At 45.0% G+C, this 14,512-nt stretch overlaps 1 protein-coding gene across 1 annotated transcript in view; it reads right to left on the bottom strand.

The window, feature by feature from the left end:
- Window positions 1–14,512, bottom strand: part of AP3D1 (adaptor related protein complex 3 subunit delta 1) — a 182,832-nt gene that overhangs the window by 112,630 nt on the left and 55,690 nt on the right. Inside the window, exon 16 of the mRNA XM_088452992.1 lies at window positions 3,484–3,629. Coding sequence (XP_088309118.1) covers window positions 3,484–3,629 — 146 coding nt within the window. The remainder of the gene's footprint in view (window positions 1–3,483; window positions 3,630–14,512) is intronic.

Genomic DNA, 14,512 nt, shown 5'->3' with positions numbered 1-14,512 from the left:
GGCGGAAGACTCCAGTTTCTCATCTTCCAGAACCGCACAGACAGAAGCCGGCGTTCTGGTTCTCCGTATCCAGGAACTGCTCAGGCTGCACAAAGACTCCAGCATTGCCGGGGGTGTTCAGCTGTCTGAAGCTCCTCCCCCCCCTCACACACCGTGGCTACACTCCCGTCCAGCGCCCGTGACCAGCCACCCACCTTGTGGGAAAGACACTGGGACAGCCGGCTTAAGCCCGGTCCCCGAGCAAGCGCACTCCACTACAGAAGCAGCAGCACAGACTCGCTGAAGATGGTGACACCATCATATACCGTACCAGCACCCTCTAAAAGGGTAAAGCGCCCACAAGTCCTGGTGGTCTCAGACAGGCGTGCCACCGGGGAGTGACCGACTGCCCGTCAGCCACTTGAGATCTACAGAGTCCAGAGGTTCAAATGGAGGAGCCTGTAGAGCCCTGAGAACCAGGGACAAATCCCACAGAGCCACCAGAGTGACAAAAGGAGGTTGAATGCGATAGGACACCCTGAAAGAATGTTCTGACATCAGGCAAGGGAGCAATCCTTCGCTGGAACCAGATTGACAGAGTGGAAACCTGAACTCTAAGGGAGGCCAGGCAGAGACCAAGGTCTAACCCAGCCTAGAGAAAACCAAGCAGCCGGGACACCCTAAAAAAAAGTAGGGTCATAGCCTCTGGGGGAGCACCAGTGAAAGTAAGAGTGCCAAACTCTGTAATAGATGCGGACTGAGGCAGGCTTACACGCCCTGAGCATCGTCTGGACCACATAGTAAGAGAAACCCTTGGCTCTTAAGAGGGAAAACTCAAGAGCAACACCATGAAAGACAGACGAGGTAGGTCCGGGTGCAGGCAAGGGCCCTGCGTCAACAGGTCCTGCCGTAGAGGAAGTGGAAATGGAGTGTCTATGGAGAGACTCCATAGGTCAATGAACCAATGTCGCATGGGCCAGGCCAGGGCTATTAGTATCACTGTGCCACCTCTCCGGGAGAAGGGAGATCGGAGGAAAGATGTATGAGAGATTGAAGTCCCACCTCACTGCCAGAGCGTCCACGAAGGCGGCTGTGGGGTCTGTGGTCCTGGACCCATACCTGGGGACCTTGTGGTTGTGATGTGAGGCCATGAGGTCTACGTCTGGTAGGCCCCATTTGTCCACCAGGAGATGAAAGACATCTGTGTGGATAGCCCATTCTCCGGTATGAATGTCCTGAAGGCTTAGGAAGTCCACTTCCCAGTTGAGGACTCCTGGAATGAACACTGCCGAGATTGCTGGGATATGACCTTCGGCCCAGACCAGAATGTTTGGCACTTCCCACGTCTGCCCGACTTTGCGTGCCTCCCTGATGGTTGAGGTATGCAACCGCAGTTGTGTTGTCGGACTGAATCTGGACCGGCCTGCCGTGGAGGAGATCCTGCACCTGAGCGAGTGCTCTATACACTGCTCGAAGCTCCAGAATGTTTATGGGCAGGCGAGTTCCTGAGTAGTCCACCGTTCCTGAAAGGAATGATGACCGACTACCGTGTCCCATCGGCGAAGGCTGGCGTCTGTCGTGAGAAGTTCCCAATCTGGAATCCAAAAGTGGCAACCCTTGTCCAGATGGGACGTCTGTACCCAACTGAGAGGGAAAGTCGAACCTCCAGAGAGAGAAGGATTGTCTGGGACCGGATCAGATGATACTGTCTGTTCCACCGGGAGAGAATCAGTTGCTACAGAGGCCTGGAGTGGAACTGGGCGTATTCCACCATATCGAAGGTGGACACCATGGACCGCAGGACCTGCATTGCTGAGTGAATGGATACCCTCCGATTGTGGAGCAAGCTGCGCACATGCAAGTGTAGTGTCAAATTCTTGTCTGTGGGCAGAAAGATCCTCTATATTTGAGAATCCAGGAGTGCCCCCAGATTTATCATCCGTTGTGTGTGAGATAGGGAGGACTTTTTACAATTGATGATACAGTCGTGTGTTTGAAGGCAGTCCACGGTCAGCTGGAGATGGCGTTGTAACACAACCAGTGAATCTGCCAAGATTAAGAGGCCGTCTAGGTATGGCAGGATTTCGACTCCCTGGCGACTGAGGTGTGCCACCATAACCGACATTATTTTGGTAAAGGCCTGAGGGACTGTTGACAGACCAAGGGTAGTGGCCGAAACTTGTAATGTTGCTGCAGAACAGCAAACTGTAGGAACCGCTGGTGATTTGGAGTAATAGGTACACGCAGGTATGCATCCTGAATGCCCACAGAAACCATAGAATCACCAGGTTCCATTGCCCGGACAATTGTTCGTAAAGTTTCCAAACTGAACTTAGGCACTCTGATAAACCTGTTAAAAAATGGTGCAGCCGTACCCTGCAGCACCAAACGAAAAACTGTCTGCCTGTGGAAGGGGGCAGGGTATATGTGGAGGACCGATGCATCCTGGGAGCTAAAGCTCAACTGTTTGTTGCCCGGACCTCTCAGAACACACACCCCCCCATGGTATCCCTGTGGATCCCCCTATGGACCCTGAAAAAGGAATAAAAACTAACTAACCGGTGCTGAAACTGACAGGCACTTAAAACAAACTGGCGTGTGGGGAGTTGCAGAGAGCAGGAGCTTATATTTAAAGTTACAGGTTTTAGTTGAAGATGCAGCTCCTTGGTCCCCATCCACAATCCCATGGTCCAGTGTCCCCCAGCCTTGATGATAGAAAAATGCATGTTTCTAAAACATGGAAATAATGTTAGAACGTTTAATAATTTTTTTTTGCAAAATAACTGATCTTCAATTGCGGGTGCATACAAATGTATATAAAATTGTGTCATTTAAAGACACTAAAAAAAACCCTTCAAATTACACCTCTAAAACCCACCACCAAACTAAAAAAACATCTGTCCCACTCTTATAGCACCCCTATTTACTTCTACCACATCAATTAACGCAGGGGTGTAAACTCGTGGCCATCCAGCTGCTGTGGCGCTACATATCCCAACATGCCCTGTCACAGTTTTAGCATGCCCTTATAGCAAAACTGTGGCAGTGCATGCTGGGGTGTATAGTTCCACTGCAGCTGGAGGGCCGCAAGTTTGACACCATTGAATTAACCCATTTTCCTGCACTTTGTACTTTTTCATCCAAAAAAATGACATGTCATGTCATTATTGGCTGAATTAAGCTAATTAAAAAAAATGTTTTCCTAGTAATCATTAAAGAGGGTGTCCCAGTTATTCTGAACAAAGTTTCAAAATTTTTAGACAAAATTTGGAGTTTTGCACAACTTTTCATCTACTAAAGGAGGTGGTGAAAATATTTTGCAGAAAATGATATGGAGAATTTGCATCCATGAAAAGTGACGGTCAATAGGATTGTACGATAAGTAAGTTTGCAAGTTAAGCCGTTTTTCGCTGAAAAGCGACTTATCGCGGCTAATTGAATTTCCCCCTACATGTAGTTAAAGGCAATTATTTGAACATAATTATACACTTTTTTGCAACATACCCTTCAGGAACAGGGACTTTTTTCTGAGCTTTTGGGGCAACCGGGTTCAGCTCACCAGCAAACAGAGCCATAACCTCCTCAGCAACAGGGACCTCCTTAGCTTGTAGCTTCAGTATATATTTGATGAGCTGCAGTATACAGGAAGCCTGCAACGACAGACAGGTGATTAAAACTCAAAAGAATACTTTCAAATGGAATGGGATTGAAATGCCGGTGGTTCAAATCCCGACAGCGGCTGCCCGACAGGATTAAAATCCCTACAGAGACAGGAAAGTACCTTAACCTCAAGTCCCCCCCTAACACTCCCTTAGTGGTGCCTAACCCTAACCCTGCTTGCTGGCCTAAACCTAACACACACCCCCACCGCGGCTAAGAGGACGCACGGCCTGTACTTTCCTCGTTCGGGCATGCGTCCTCCTGGATTCCGGCGTCGGGATTATGATAGGCGTTGGTATTTTGACGCCTATCATGAATCCTTTGCCGACATTTAGCAGTCGGTATTGTGACCGGCACCCGCATAACTACATCCCCTTTCAAATAGCATAACTGTATTATCATGGTATGTATTAAACCAAAATAATATGCAGGTTTTAGAGTTTAAGCTTTTTTTCTCTGCCTAAAAGGCAAATGTTCCTACAGACAGCAGTGGATAAATAGTATATTTAGTATAAAGTCTGATTTGTTCTACTTTGTAGAAAGGTTAGTCTGATATTGCCTATAACTCATCAAAAATGTGAAGAACGTTCAGGAGAAAAATATGGAAACAGCTAATACTAATTGTCTCCAAATAAGGCTAAAAAACATCATTATTATGATGTCGCCTTCAAATCCTGGTGTGGCTTCTGAACGACCAAACAAATATTGGGAGAGAGCATCTAAGGGGAATCTCAACACAAATATTGGGGAGTGCGTTCCCCACAAAAAAGGGCTGGACTCACTTGGTAGTAGTGTCCAATAGAAAGTTATATGGATATATGAGTGGGGTATTCCAATTTAAACCTTTGCTGTGGATAAATTAGTGTACTAGAATCATGAGGTTTTCTTCCTGAAGCATAATTCTCAGTACTTCAGAGGCATTGTGACTCCTGAATGAATGTAGGAATTGTAGATTTCCTCCTAGCAGCCCTTCTAACAGATCAAATGTATTTAATTTTTGAGAATTGTAGATTTCCTCCTAGCAGCCCTTCTAACAGATCAAATTTATTTAATTTTTGAGCAATCTAAATTTCAAGCACCTGGAATGTGTTTTTTTTTTTTTTTAACCCGACTATTAAAATATCCTTTTGACTCAATTGTAACAAATGAGCATATGGAATAGCAATGTAATGAGCTTGTTCTCAATGTATAAGCAATGCAGTAATAATTTACATACATCAAGGTATCCCTAAATAACAGTCTGTTCACAGACAGATCACAAGCAACTTCTTTTAAAATGAGAAAAACAGGGATAAAACTATTGGCAGTCTTAAAAATTTAGTTTTTTGCAGTATAATCTATTTTAGAGTTTATTAAACTTCTTGTCTTGCAGATGTAATGACAATCTCCACTTAACATACCAATATATTGCAATGCTTTTGCAGTGTTTAGATTACCATTCAGTGATGAGTAAAAGTGCTTTCAAGAGCTACTATTGACAAGTATTCTTCTTAAAGATTCTGCTCTACTCCTGCAAGAAGCCTATACCTGCTGTTACCCATAGACAAAAACTGTGGACTATTCTACAATCGGTGCTCAGTCAGTGTGGATGTCTGGTGACAAAGTAGAACAGGAGGTTACTAACTGTATGAGGAACAACAAGACAAATCTGTAAAACCACATCCTTGCTTGACAAAGTAAGCACATTCTGGCACGGACATAGACCATGAATTTTGTTGTCTCTGAGTAAGCCAATCCAGTCACTATTACAACTGATACCAACACCCCAATCAAATTTATCTACAGTAGTGGCCAAAAGTCATGCATCACTTGCATGCTTTTTCTGTACTTTATACAGCAATTCAAGGAAGCTTTTTTGTTTTTTTTTAAAAGGGAATTTAGCTGACTATTCTGGGGTGACTTATTAAAACTGAGAAGACCACCCGCAGAAGGGTGTCCTGTGGGTAATTCTGGGTTAGCAAACTGGTTCCTCGTTATCCCCATTGCAGTTTCTGCATGTAGGTAAACAAACTAAGAAATATCAGGTGCTGGAGGTTTAGCGGGTAACAGTGGTATTCTTGTGTCTACAGGCTATGATCTTGATACCCCACTATGGGGCAATTACTAGGCTTCTTGAACTTGGCAGCTTTGAGGGTGGTACTTTTAGGCTATGTTATGGTGCATCAAGTCTCTTAAAACTTTTGACCAGATTAAGGGCGATATCCAATTAGCCCCGAACATAGTTCGGGCACTAATGGATACCCACGATCGTCGAAAAACGGGGATTTTTTGCCAAAGTTTTTTTTCACCCTATCCTATTATTTCGGTCGAAATAATAGGATAATTCTTCAGAAAATACATAGGACCCACGATAAGCTCCAGATCTTTTCGCCAGTTAGGTGGTGAAAAAACAGCACTTATTGTGGATTATTTTTCGGGACACATCAGGTCCTGAAAAATATTCACGATAAGTGTCGGCGTCAGGCAGCACTTCGCGGCTAATAGGATAGCCCCGCCGAGATCAATTAGCAGCACTACTTTAGACCCAATTGGATACCCCCCTAAATTGGAATTTCACATGCCCAACTTAGTATTTTTCAGTTATCTTCAATCACTCCATCATTTGTGCGCCCAGTTTGGGGACTCCTTCCTTCTGTGTTTCACCTGTTAGGAAGATATTCCTGTCTTTAGGGGGCCGCAAAACTAGCTGTCCTCTAATCCGCCTTATGCTCAATCTTCCGTGTCGCTATTTTTAATAGACTGAATTTTATGCCTATATAGTCTATTTTATATGGGTTTAAGGACTGACTCACGTTGTCAAAGATGTGGTGTCTCTGAGGCAGCTTACTGCCAATTACTGTGGGATGTGCAGCAGTTTTTAGGTTGTACCTGTGACATCGTCTCTGCCTCCACTCGACACTCTTGTAGGTTTATTTAATTTTTCTTTGGAAGAATCCTTCAATGCTATGACATATAAATAGGTCAAGCTGCTAACACAAGCTAACGTTACTGTAGCTAGAACTTGGCTTGGGGCTACTCCCCTTGATTGTTATGCATTTGGTTGCATTAGTTAATATAACACCATGAAATATAACTTTTGCTCTATGGCATGATGCATTGTCTGCTTGAAATACAAAACTTTGCCCAGAAACATTTCTTTCAGAGGGAAGAATTCTTGTCTCGAGTCTTGTGATATATTTATCCATGTTAAGTAAAGGGGCCTTTATCCATTACATGACTTTTTGCACGATCCGACCAAAACCAGGTGGCTTTGGTCGCATCGTACAGAAAGTCGTGTAATGGATAGCTGGCAAGGACCAGCGATACACGTGCACACTGGGTCCTTGTCGACCCCGACTATCTACTGAACATGTCCGTCAACCTGACGACGATCGTCAGGTTCAGCATATTCAGAGATAGGAGGTCAGGCTCCTGCACTGAAGGTTAAGTGCGAGCAAAGCACTTCGGCGACCTGAAGGTTTGAACGCTAGTCGTTCAGTCTTTCCGGTCGCCTAGTGGATAGGCCCCTTAATACTTCCACAATTTGAAGACGTCCAACACAGATGGCTGACATGCATCCCCAAAACATGACTACTGCCAGAATCTTCACAGGTACACTTAGACACTCCGGACAAAATTCTTTATGTGGAAATCGTACATATTAACTTGCTTTATTGCCGTAAAGGCAGGAGTGACTTTCGTTACTAAAAATTAGTTTCTGCCATTGTTCAACAGTCCAAGACAAATACTCCCTCACCCAGGCCAGTCAGCGTGTCCTTTGAAAGTTAGTCAGGAGAGGTGTTTTCCTTGCCCTCCATCTTTTGAGACCAATCTTATGAAGTTTTCAAAGCACATAAAGAATTTTGTACGGAGTGTTTAAGTGTCCCTGTGAAGATTCGGGCAGTAGTCATGTTTTGGGGATGCATGTCAGCCACTGCTGTTGGATGTCTTCAAATTTGTATTGACACACTCAAAACATCCAATTTTGCCTTTGCCGACCATTCAGAGTAATTCCAGAGACATTAAGTGACAATTGCTTAGGCTAACGCAACGCAACGCAAAAAGCAATCTTGACATGCAAAGTCTTCCTTGGTCTACCAGATCTGGTCATATCATCAGTAGGTCTGGTCTCCTTAAACTTGGCAAGATCCTGGCAAAGTAGGCTGGTTACAGCCGATCCTTTCAGGAATCAGTCTTCCAAAATACCCATCACAATCACCCAGAGTTTTCTTTGTTGACACAGGTCAGTGGCTTTATTGCTCACAACAAATGAAGAAAATGCATCAGATATGTTGTAAAGAGCGTGTATGCATATACATATGCCTGCCTACACTCTGATTGGTCAACTCACTCGGCACCTGATCGGTTGACAGACATCGTGGCCTGGAGCGAAAAATTTTAGCACTAACTCTGTTTATTTCATGGTAGTTTCCTGGCTACAACTTTTCAAGTGCTTTACATATAAACATAACTGACAGGTATTAATAGCTGATGAAATGCCATAAACAATATATAACAAAACGCTTAAAATGTCATATCAAGCCACAAAATTTTTTTATGTGCTAGCGAGACAAGGCTTTTGGCCACCACTGTATAAACTCAGCAAGTTTCCATGTCCACTTAACAATAGTTTGCAGAACTAAACTTCAGTAATAAATCTCAATCTTTTTAAGTTGTAAAAAACAAACAAAAAAAAAAACAGATTCTGGGTTATTCACCGTAGAATCAATTCCTCCGAGTCCATCTGGGAATCACAGACGCTGGGATATGAGGGAGGGGCCGAGGAGTAGACACTAAACATAACTGACTGAAACTCCCCCTCCCTTATATACCCCCCTTTCTCTAGCTCTCCAGTTATCTGACTAGCAAAGCCAAAAGAAGAATAAGAGATGAACATAAAAGAATCCATCACACACATCAGGAAGGGAACTCAGCGATTCCCAGATTGACTCAGAAGAATTGAATCTATGGTGAGTAACCCAGAATCTTGTTTCCTCTTTCATCCAATCTGGGAAGCACTGACGCTGGGACTACAGCAATGCTGTAGGCAAAACCTTTTCAGCAAAGCTCACATCTGTAGCCACAAATGTGTGGAACCGATAAAATTTGGTAAATGTGTGTACTGAGGACCAGGTGGCCGCCCTACACAACTGCTCAATCGAGGCACGCTGCCGAGCTGCCCAAGAAGCACTAATAGCCCAAGTCGAATGTGTACGATGGGGTCAGGTACTGACTTGGACAGGGCTACAGCATAGCCAACCAACAGGACTTACGCTTGGGGGTTCAGAATTACAAAACACTAAACAAGTGCGGAATCTTGGTGTTGTCCTGGATAGTGGCTTCACACTTAAACATCAGGTATCAGCCACAATCAAATACTCATTCTTTTATCTGAGGAATCAAGCACTTAATTCCCTCAGAAGATCTGCCTAAAGTCATACATGCATTTATATCATCACGCCTAGACTACTGCAACGCCCTCTACCTCGGTCTCCCAGCAAAAGAATTACACCGCTTGCAGATGGTACAAAACGCAGCTGCCAGGCTATTAACCAACCAGCCCCGTTCCAGCCACATAACACCCATTCTCTACTCCCTTCACTGGCTGCCTGTCAGATGGCGAATTGCTTTCAAGATTGGATTAATAACTTACAAAGCCCTTCATGACCATGGCCCAGGGTACCTGAAACATCTTCCGATTCCTTGCTGTCCCACTCGATTACTGCGATCCATTGACGAAGGACTATTAACAGTACCTAGAATCTCACGGAAATCGTCTGGGGGTCGAGCTTTCAGTTTTGTGGCTCCAACCTTTTGGAACTCACTTCCCCGCACAGTTCGAGAGGCCTCCACTCTAGAATCCTTCAAAAATAGACTCAAGACTCACCTATTCACCCAAGCATTTCACTAATGTCCCTTGTTTAAGCTTATTTTGTATTTTGTACTGTAAATGTAAAGCACTTTGAGTCCTTTAGGAGAAAAGCGCTAATAATAATAATTTTATTTATATATTATTATTAATTATTATTATTATATAGGCCTGCTTGATAGTGGAAGTAATCCAACAAGCAACAGACTGCTTAGAAGCTGGCCAGCCTCTTTTATAGACGTCATAAAGTACTAACAAGCTGTCTGTCTTACGCAAGAAAGAAGTCCTATCCACATATATTCTGAGTGCTCGTACCACATCCAGAAACCGGACAGGACTCTCTGGATCAGGTGGATGCAATACTGGAACCACAATCTCCTGATTTAGGTGAAATCTTGAAATCACCTTAGGAATAAAAGGATGGCAGAGTGCGGAGAACCACTCGGTCCTTATGAAAAATGAAAAGGGGAAAGCTAGCTGACAAAGCCGCCAACTCCGAAACTCTGCGAGCTAAGGCGATTGCCAAAAGAAAAGCTACTTTCCAAGTAAACCACCTTAATTCCACCTTCTCAAGTGGCTCAAAAGGAGCCCGCTAAAGAGCAGCCAAAACCAAATTAAGGTCCCAAGGCGGGACTGGTGAAACATAAGGTGGCTCGACATGCAATACTGCTTGCATGAAAGTTCTTATGTCTGGTATGGACGCCAGACGTCTCTGAAAAAATATAGACAAGGCCGACACCTGACCCCCTCAGGGAAGATAGGCAAAGAGCCTTTGGACAATCCATCTTGTAACAAAGAAAGTAAACGCGGCAAGCGAAACTGGGAAGCAGAAAGCTTCCCAGTTTCACACCATCGGATGTAAGCTTTAGTGGATGACTTACAAGCCTGTAACATAAGTCTGGATAACGGCTGAAGAAAACCCCTTGGACCTCAAAAGACCGGTCTCGAGTGCCACGCCGTTAAAACCAATTGAGGTAAATTGGGATGGAGGAATGGACCTTGTGACAGTAGTAGATCTTCTCTTAGTGGAAGTCTCCATGGTTGGTTGGCAATCATAGACAGAAGATCCGAGTACCACGACCTCCGTGGCCAGTCTGGCACTATTAGAAGGACATTAGCTTTTTCTCGCTTGATCCTCTTGATTACATGCAGGAGCATGGGAATTGGCGGAAAAAGATACCCGAAGTGGAAGGACCATTTGGCTGTTAAGGCCTACACCAGAGTTGCTTGTGGGTCTCTGGACCGCACCCCGTAACTTGGAAGCTTCCTGTTCCACCTGGAAGCCATGAGATCCATCTCTGGCAGACCCCATTCCTCCACAATCATGTTGCGTATGTCCTGAGGCAGGAACCATCCCCCTGGGTGAACCCTGTGCCAACTGAGAAAGTCGGCATCCCAGTTGTCCACCACTGGGATAAAAATGGGTGATATGGCTGGAACACTCTGCCCACATCATAATCTGGATGGTCTCTGCCACAGTTAAAAGACTCCTGGTTCCTTCCTGTCTGTTGATAAATGCCACAGCCGTAGCATTGTCAGACTATCTAGTAAGGGTCTGTCTCTCAGAAGATCCTGTGCCTGAACCAGAACATGAAAGACTGCACACAGCTCTAGCACATTGGAAGTGAAGGTGTTGTCAATCAGAGACCAAACTACTGCACCCATTCCCTGGAGACTGGCATCTGTAGTTACTAGAGTCCATTCCCAGGGAGAGAATTAGCAACCTCTGGACAGGTTGCGAGTGCAGAGCCATCAAACCAGGGATTGGCGCACCTGAACAGACAGGGGAAAAAACTGTTGATCTAGACAGGGATCCCACCTCCTCCTGTGCTGAAGAATGAAATGCTGAAGGGGCCTGGAATGAAAGCGTGCAAACAGAACCGCTTCGAACGCGGCCACCATGTTCCCAAATAGCTGCATGCAGCATAGCACGGACATCCTCTGTAGAGACAAAAAAATGTGTATCAGAGACCGCAACTCCCTGACCTTGTGCTCAGGCAAAAAAAAAAAACTGCTGAGAGTGTTGAACAGAAGGCCCAAAAAGACCAACTTCTGTGTTGGAACCAATTTGGATTTGGGTAGATGGAAAACCCAACCTTGAAGTTCCAGAGCTGTCATGATAACCTGCAAGTGATCCTTTAAGAGTTCCTTTAAAGGTGCCTTTATTAGCAAGTCGTCTAAATAGGGAATTATAATTCCCTGGCGATGCAGAAAAGCTACCATATGTGCCATCATTTTCATAAACACCCTTGGTGCGGAGGAAAGCCCGAAGGACAGAGCCCGAAACTGAAGGGCCAGGGGTCTACTGCAAACCACAACAGTTCGTGGTCTCGTTCAAAAATAGGTACATGCAGATACGCGTCCGTTATATCTAAGGATGCAAGAAATTCTCCATAGAGGTAATTACTGAATGTAATGACTCCATCCTGAACCTTCTCACCCTTAAGTGTAAGTTGAGACTTTATAAATTCAAAATAGGGCGAAAAGAACCATCTGGCTTTTTTTTTTTTTTTTTTATCATTAACAGATTTGAATAAAAACCTAGCCCCTGATGATGTATCGGAACAGGGATCACTACCCCTGAATCTAAAAGGGAGATAATTGTTCCCCTTAATGCCCCTCAATTGGCTGATCCCGAGGGATTACAAAAAAACGATGTGAACGGAGTCCTTCCAGATCCAATATGTAACCTCTGAAGAGGAATCCTCTGACCCAAAAGGTCTGGTTGACCGAAACCAGGCCTCCCTGAAAGAGAGAAGACGGCCACCTATACCAATGGCCTGGAAATCCTCCTGACCCGAGTCATTGGAAGGATCTGTCACCCGGCCACACGCCCTCTGAACTGACCTGCTCTCTGACCTCCTGTCGTACCTCTGGTGGGCAGCCGGAAACCTACCAGAGTACCGAAAGGGCCGGAACATAGAAAAGCTACAGCGGGAAGAATTGGAAGAAACCGGCTTTTTCCGCCAGTCACCTGAGCGATAATTGGTTCCAGCTCTGGACCAAACAGAGATTGACCTGTAAATGGAACTCCCTCCAAAATTTCCTTGGAATCGCTATGCGCTTGCCAAGAACGTAACCACAATGTTCTTCTGGCCAAAACAGATAAAGTTGATATACCTGCCAGAAGAGAAATAGTGTCTAAAGACACATGGCTCACATAAATTGAAGTCTGTTTCTGGTTATCCACCAGGGTAAGGATATCCAAAGAATCTGCACCTGACTGAATAGCTTCTGCTAATTGATCTGACCAGGCTTCTATGACCTTGGTAGCCCAGGTCCCTGCCAACACCGGACAGGGTAGTACCTGTTAAAGAAAACAAGAATTTCAGGGGATGCTCCGTAGCATCCTTCAGTGTGGCTGCAGTAGCCATTGGAAGAACCGTAGTCTTTGCTTAAATGGGCAATCGGTGCATCCACTGCTGGAGGTACCTCCCATGGAGCTGTATCTTTCTCAGCAAACGGATAAGTAAACTTAAATCCTGCTGGAAGCTTAACACATTTATCTGGCTTAGCCCAGGATTCCCCCAGCACATCAGAAAATGCATAAAAGAAGGAAAATTCAAAACATGTTTTTTTCTTCTCTTAAATAACGCTGCAGAAGTTGCTTCATCATAAGGCTCCTCGTCTTCAATTTTCGAAGTCTGGCCAATGGCCTGGATAAGCTCAGTAACACCCAAACTAACGGGAGAACTAGAAAGGTCTATCCATCTGAACAGACATCTCTATTCACAGGGGTGCTAGATAACACAGGGGAAGGAAACTGAGATGGTGGAACCTGCTGCAGAGGTATAGAGGCTGATGCACTAACATTAGCCTGGCCACGAACCTCTCGTAGCCCCTTAGCCAGGTCTGAAATGGACTGAGCCATAACCTTTGCGCATACCGGTAACACCTCCTCTGACGGAGCGTCCATAAATAAGCATAGCACGGGTGACTCAACCTCACAGTCTGTACACAGGACTCCCTGCATCCTACTCCCGAGGCAGCACATTCACAACATGTATAATGTAATACAGCACCCTGCTTATGCATGGGAGGTTGGTCCCCCTTTGCAGACACACTGTTACCACCAACTGGCTAATTTTATTTTTAAATAAAACAAGAAATTAATATAATTAACTAATCTAATGACATAAACAAACAACAACAACCTAACAATTTCAGTTTGTACTATACCATACTCCTCAGCAGCAGTGTCTTCACTTTTTCATTCAGTTCTCCAGGAAACAGCAGGAAATCATCTGACCTGGAAGGACTTCCCACAGGCTTTCTGGGAGTTGGGCAAGAAGACATCCACCATTACCAGATCCTGGTCAGATAAGAACGAACCAGACCCTGCCCGTGCACTTAGTTTGCCATCTAGCTGCCCAGCATTACTCTCCAAGTAATCGGTGGCAGCCGGTCACAGCTGCAGCCTACGGAAAAACAGCTCCTATGGGGAACTTTTATTAATATCCTAGGATCCCAGCACACCAGTGGGTGCCTGGTGACCCTCTTCCGGGGCCCGGAACACGATGCAGCAGGGGTTGAGCAGATACTGGCTACCAGTACTGCTCATAAATTCCCACTCCTCTAGCCTTGATCCCATAAGGGGATTCAGGCTCTAAGATTCCTTTAGGTTAAACATTTTTAGGCTAGAAACAAAGCCTTATACTTCTTTGTGCCTGCTCCTGCTGGCACTAAAAATATAACTGGAGAGCTAGAGAAAGGGGAGGGTATATAAGGGAGGGGGAGTTTCAGTCAGTCTATTTTTAGTGGCCACTCCTCGGCCCCTCCCTCATATCCCAGCGTCAGTGCTTTTCAGATTGGGCAAAAGAGGAAAATTATTTCTTCATGCCAGGAAGTCAAATACACAGATGTTTCCTCATACGCTGTTGCTCAAGTCGAGCCAAATACCCCTCTCGGCGCTAGGTTCCAGGTGCCAGCGTCTTTCTCATTCAAAAGTATGTCTTATTCACATAAACACAAGTGGGAGCAACAAAACTGCACTGCTAGCTTTCACTGATCAATTAGATGTGTGAC

Source organism: Taudactylus pleione, unplaced genomic scaffold, assembly GCF_031769625.1.
Source record: "Taudactylus pleione unplaced genomic scaffold, aTauple2 ptg000560l, whole genome shotgun sequence".
In the NCBI taxonomy this organism is placed as follows: Eukaryota; Metazoa; Chordata; class Amphibia; order Anura; family Myobatrachidae; genus Taudactylus; species Taudactylus pleione.
The sequence above is the reverse complement of the archived record's forward strand: the minus strand, read 5'-3'. Positions and strand labels throughout refer to the sequence as shown.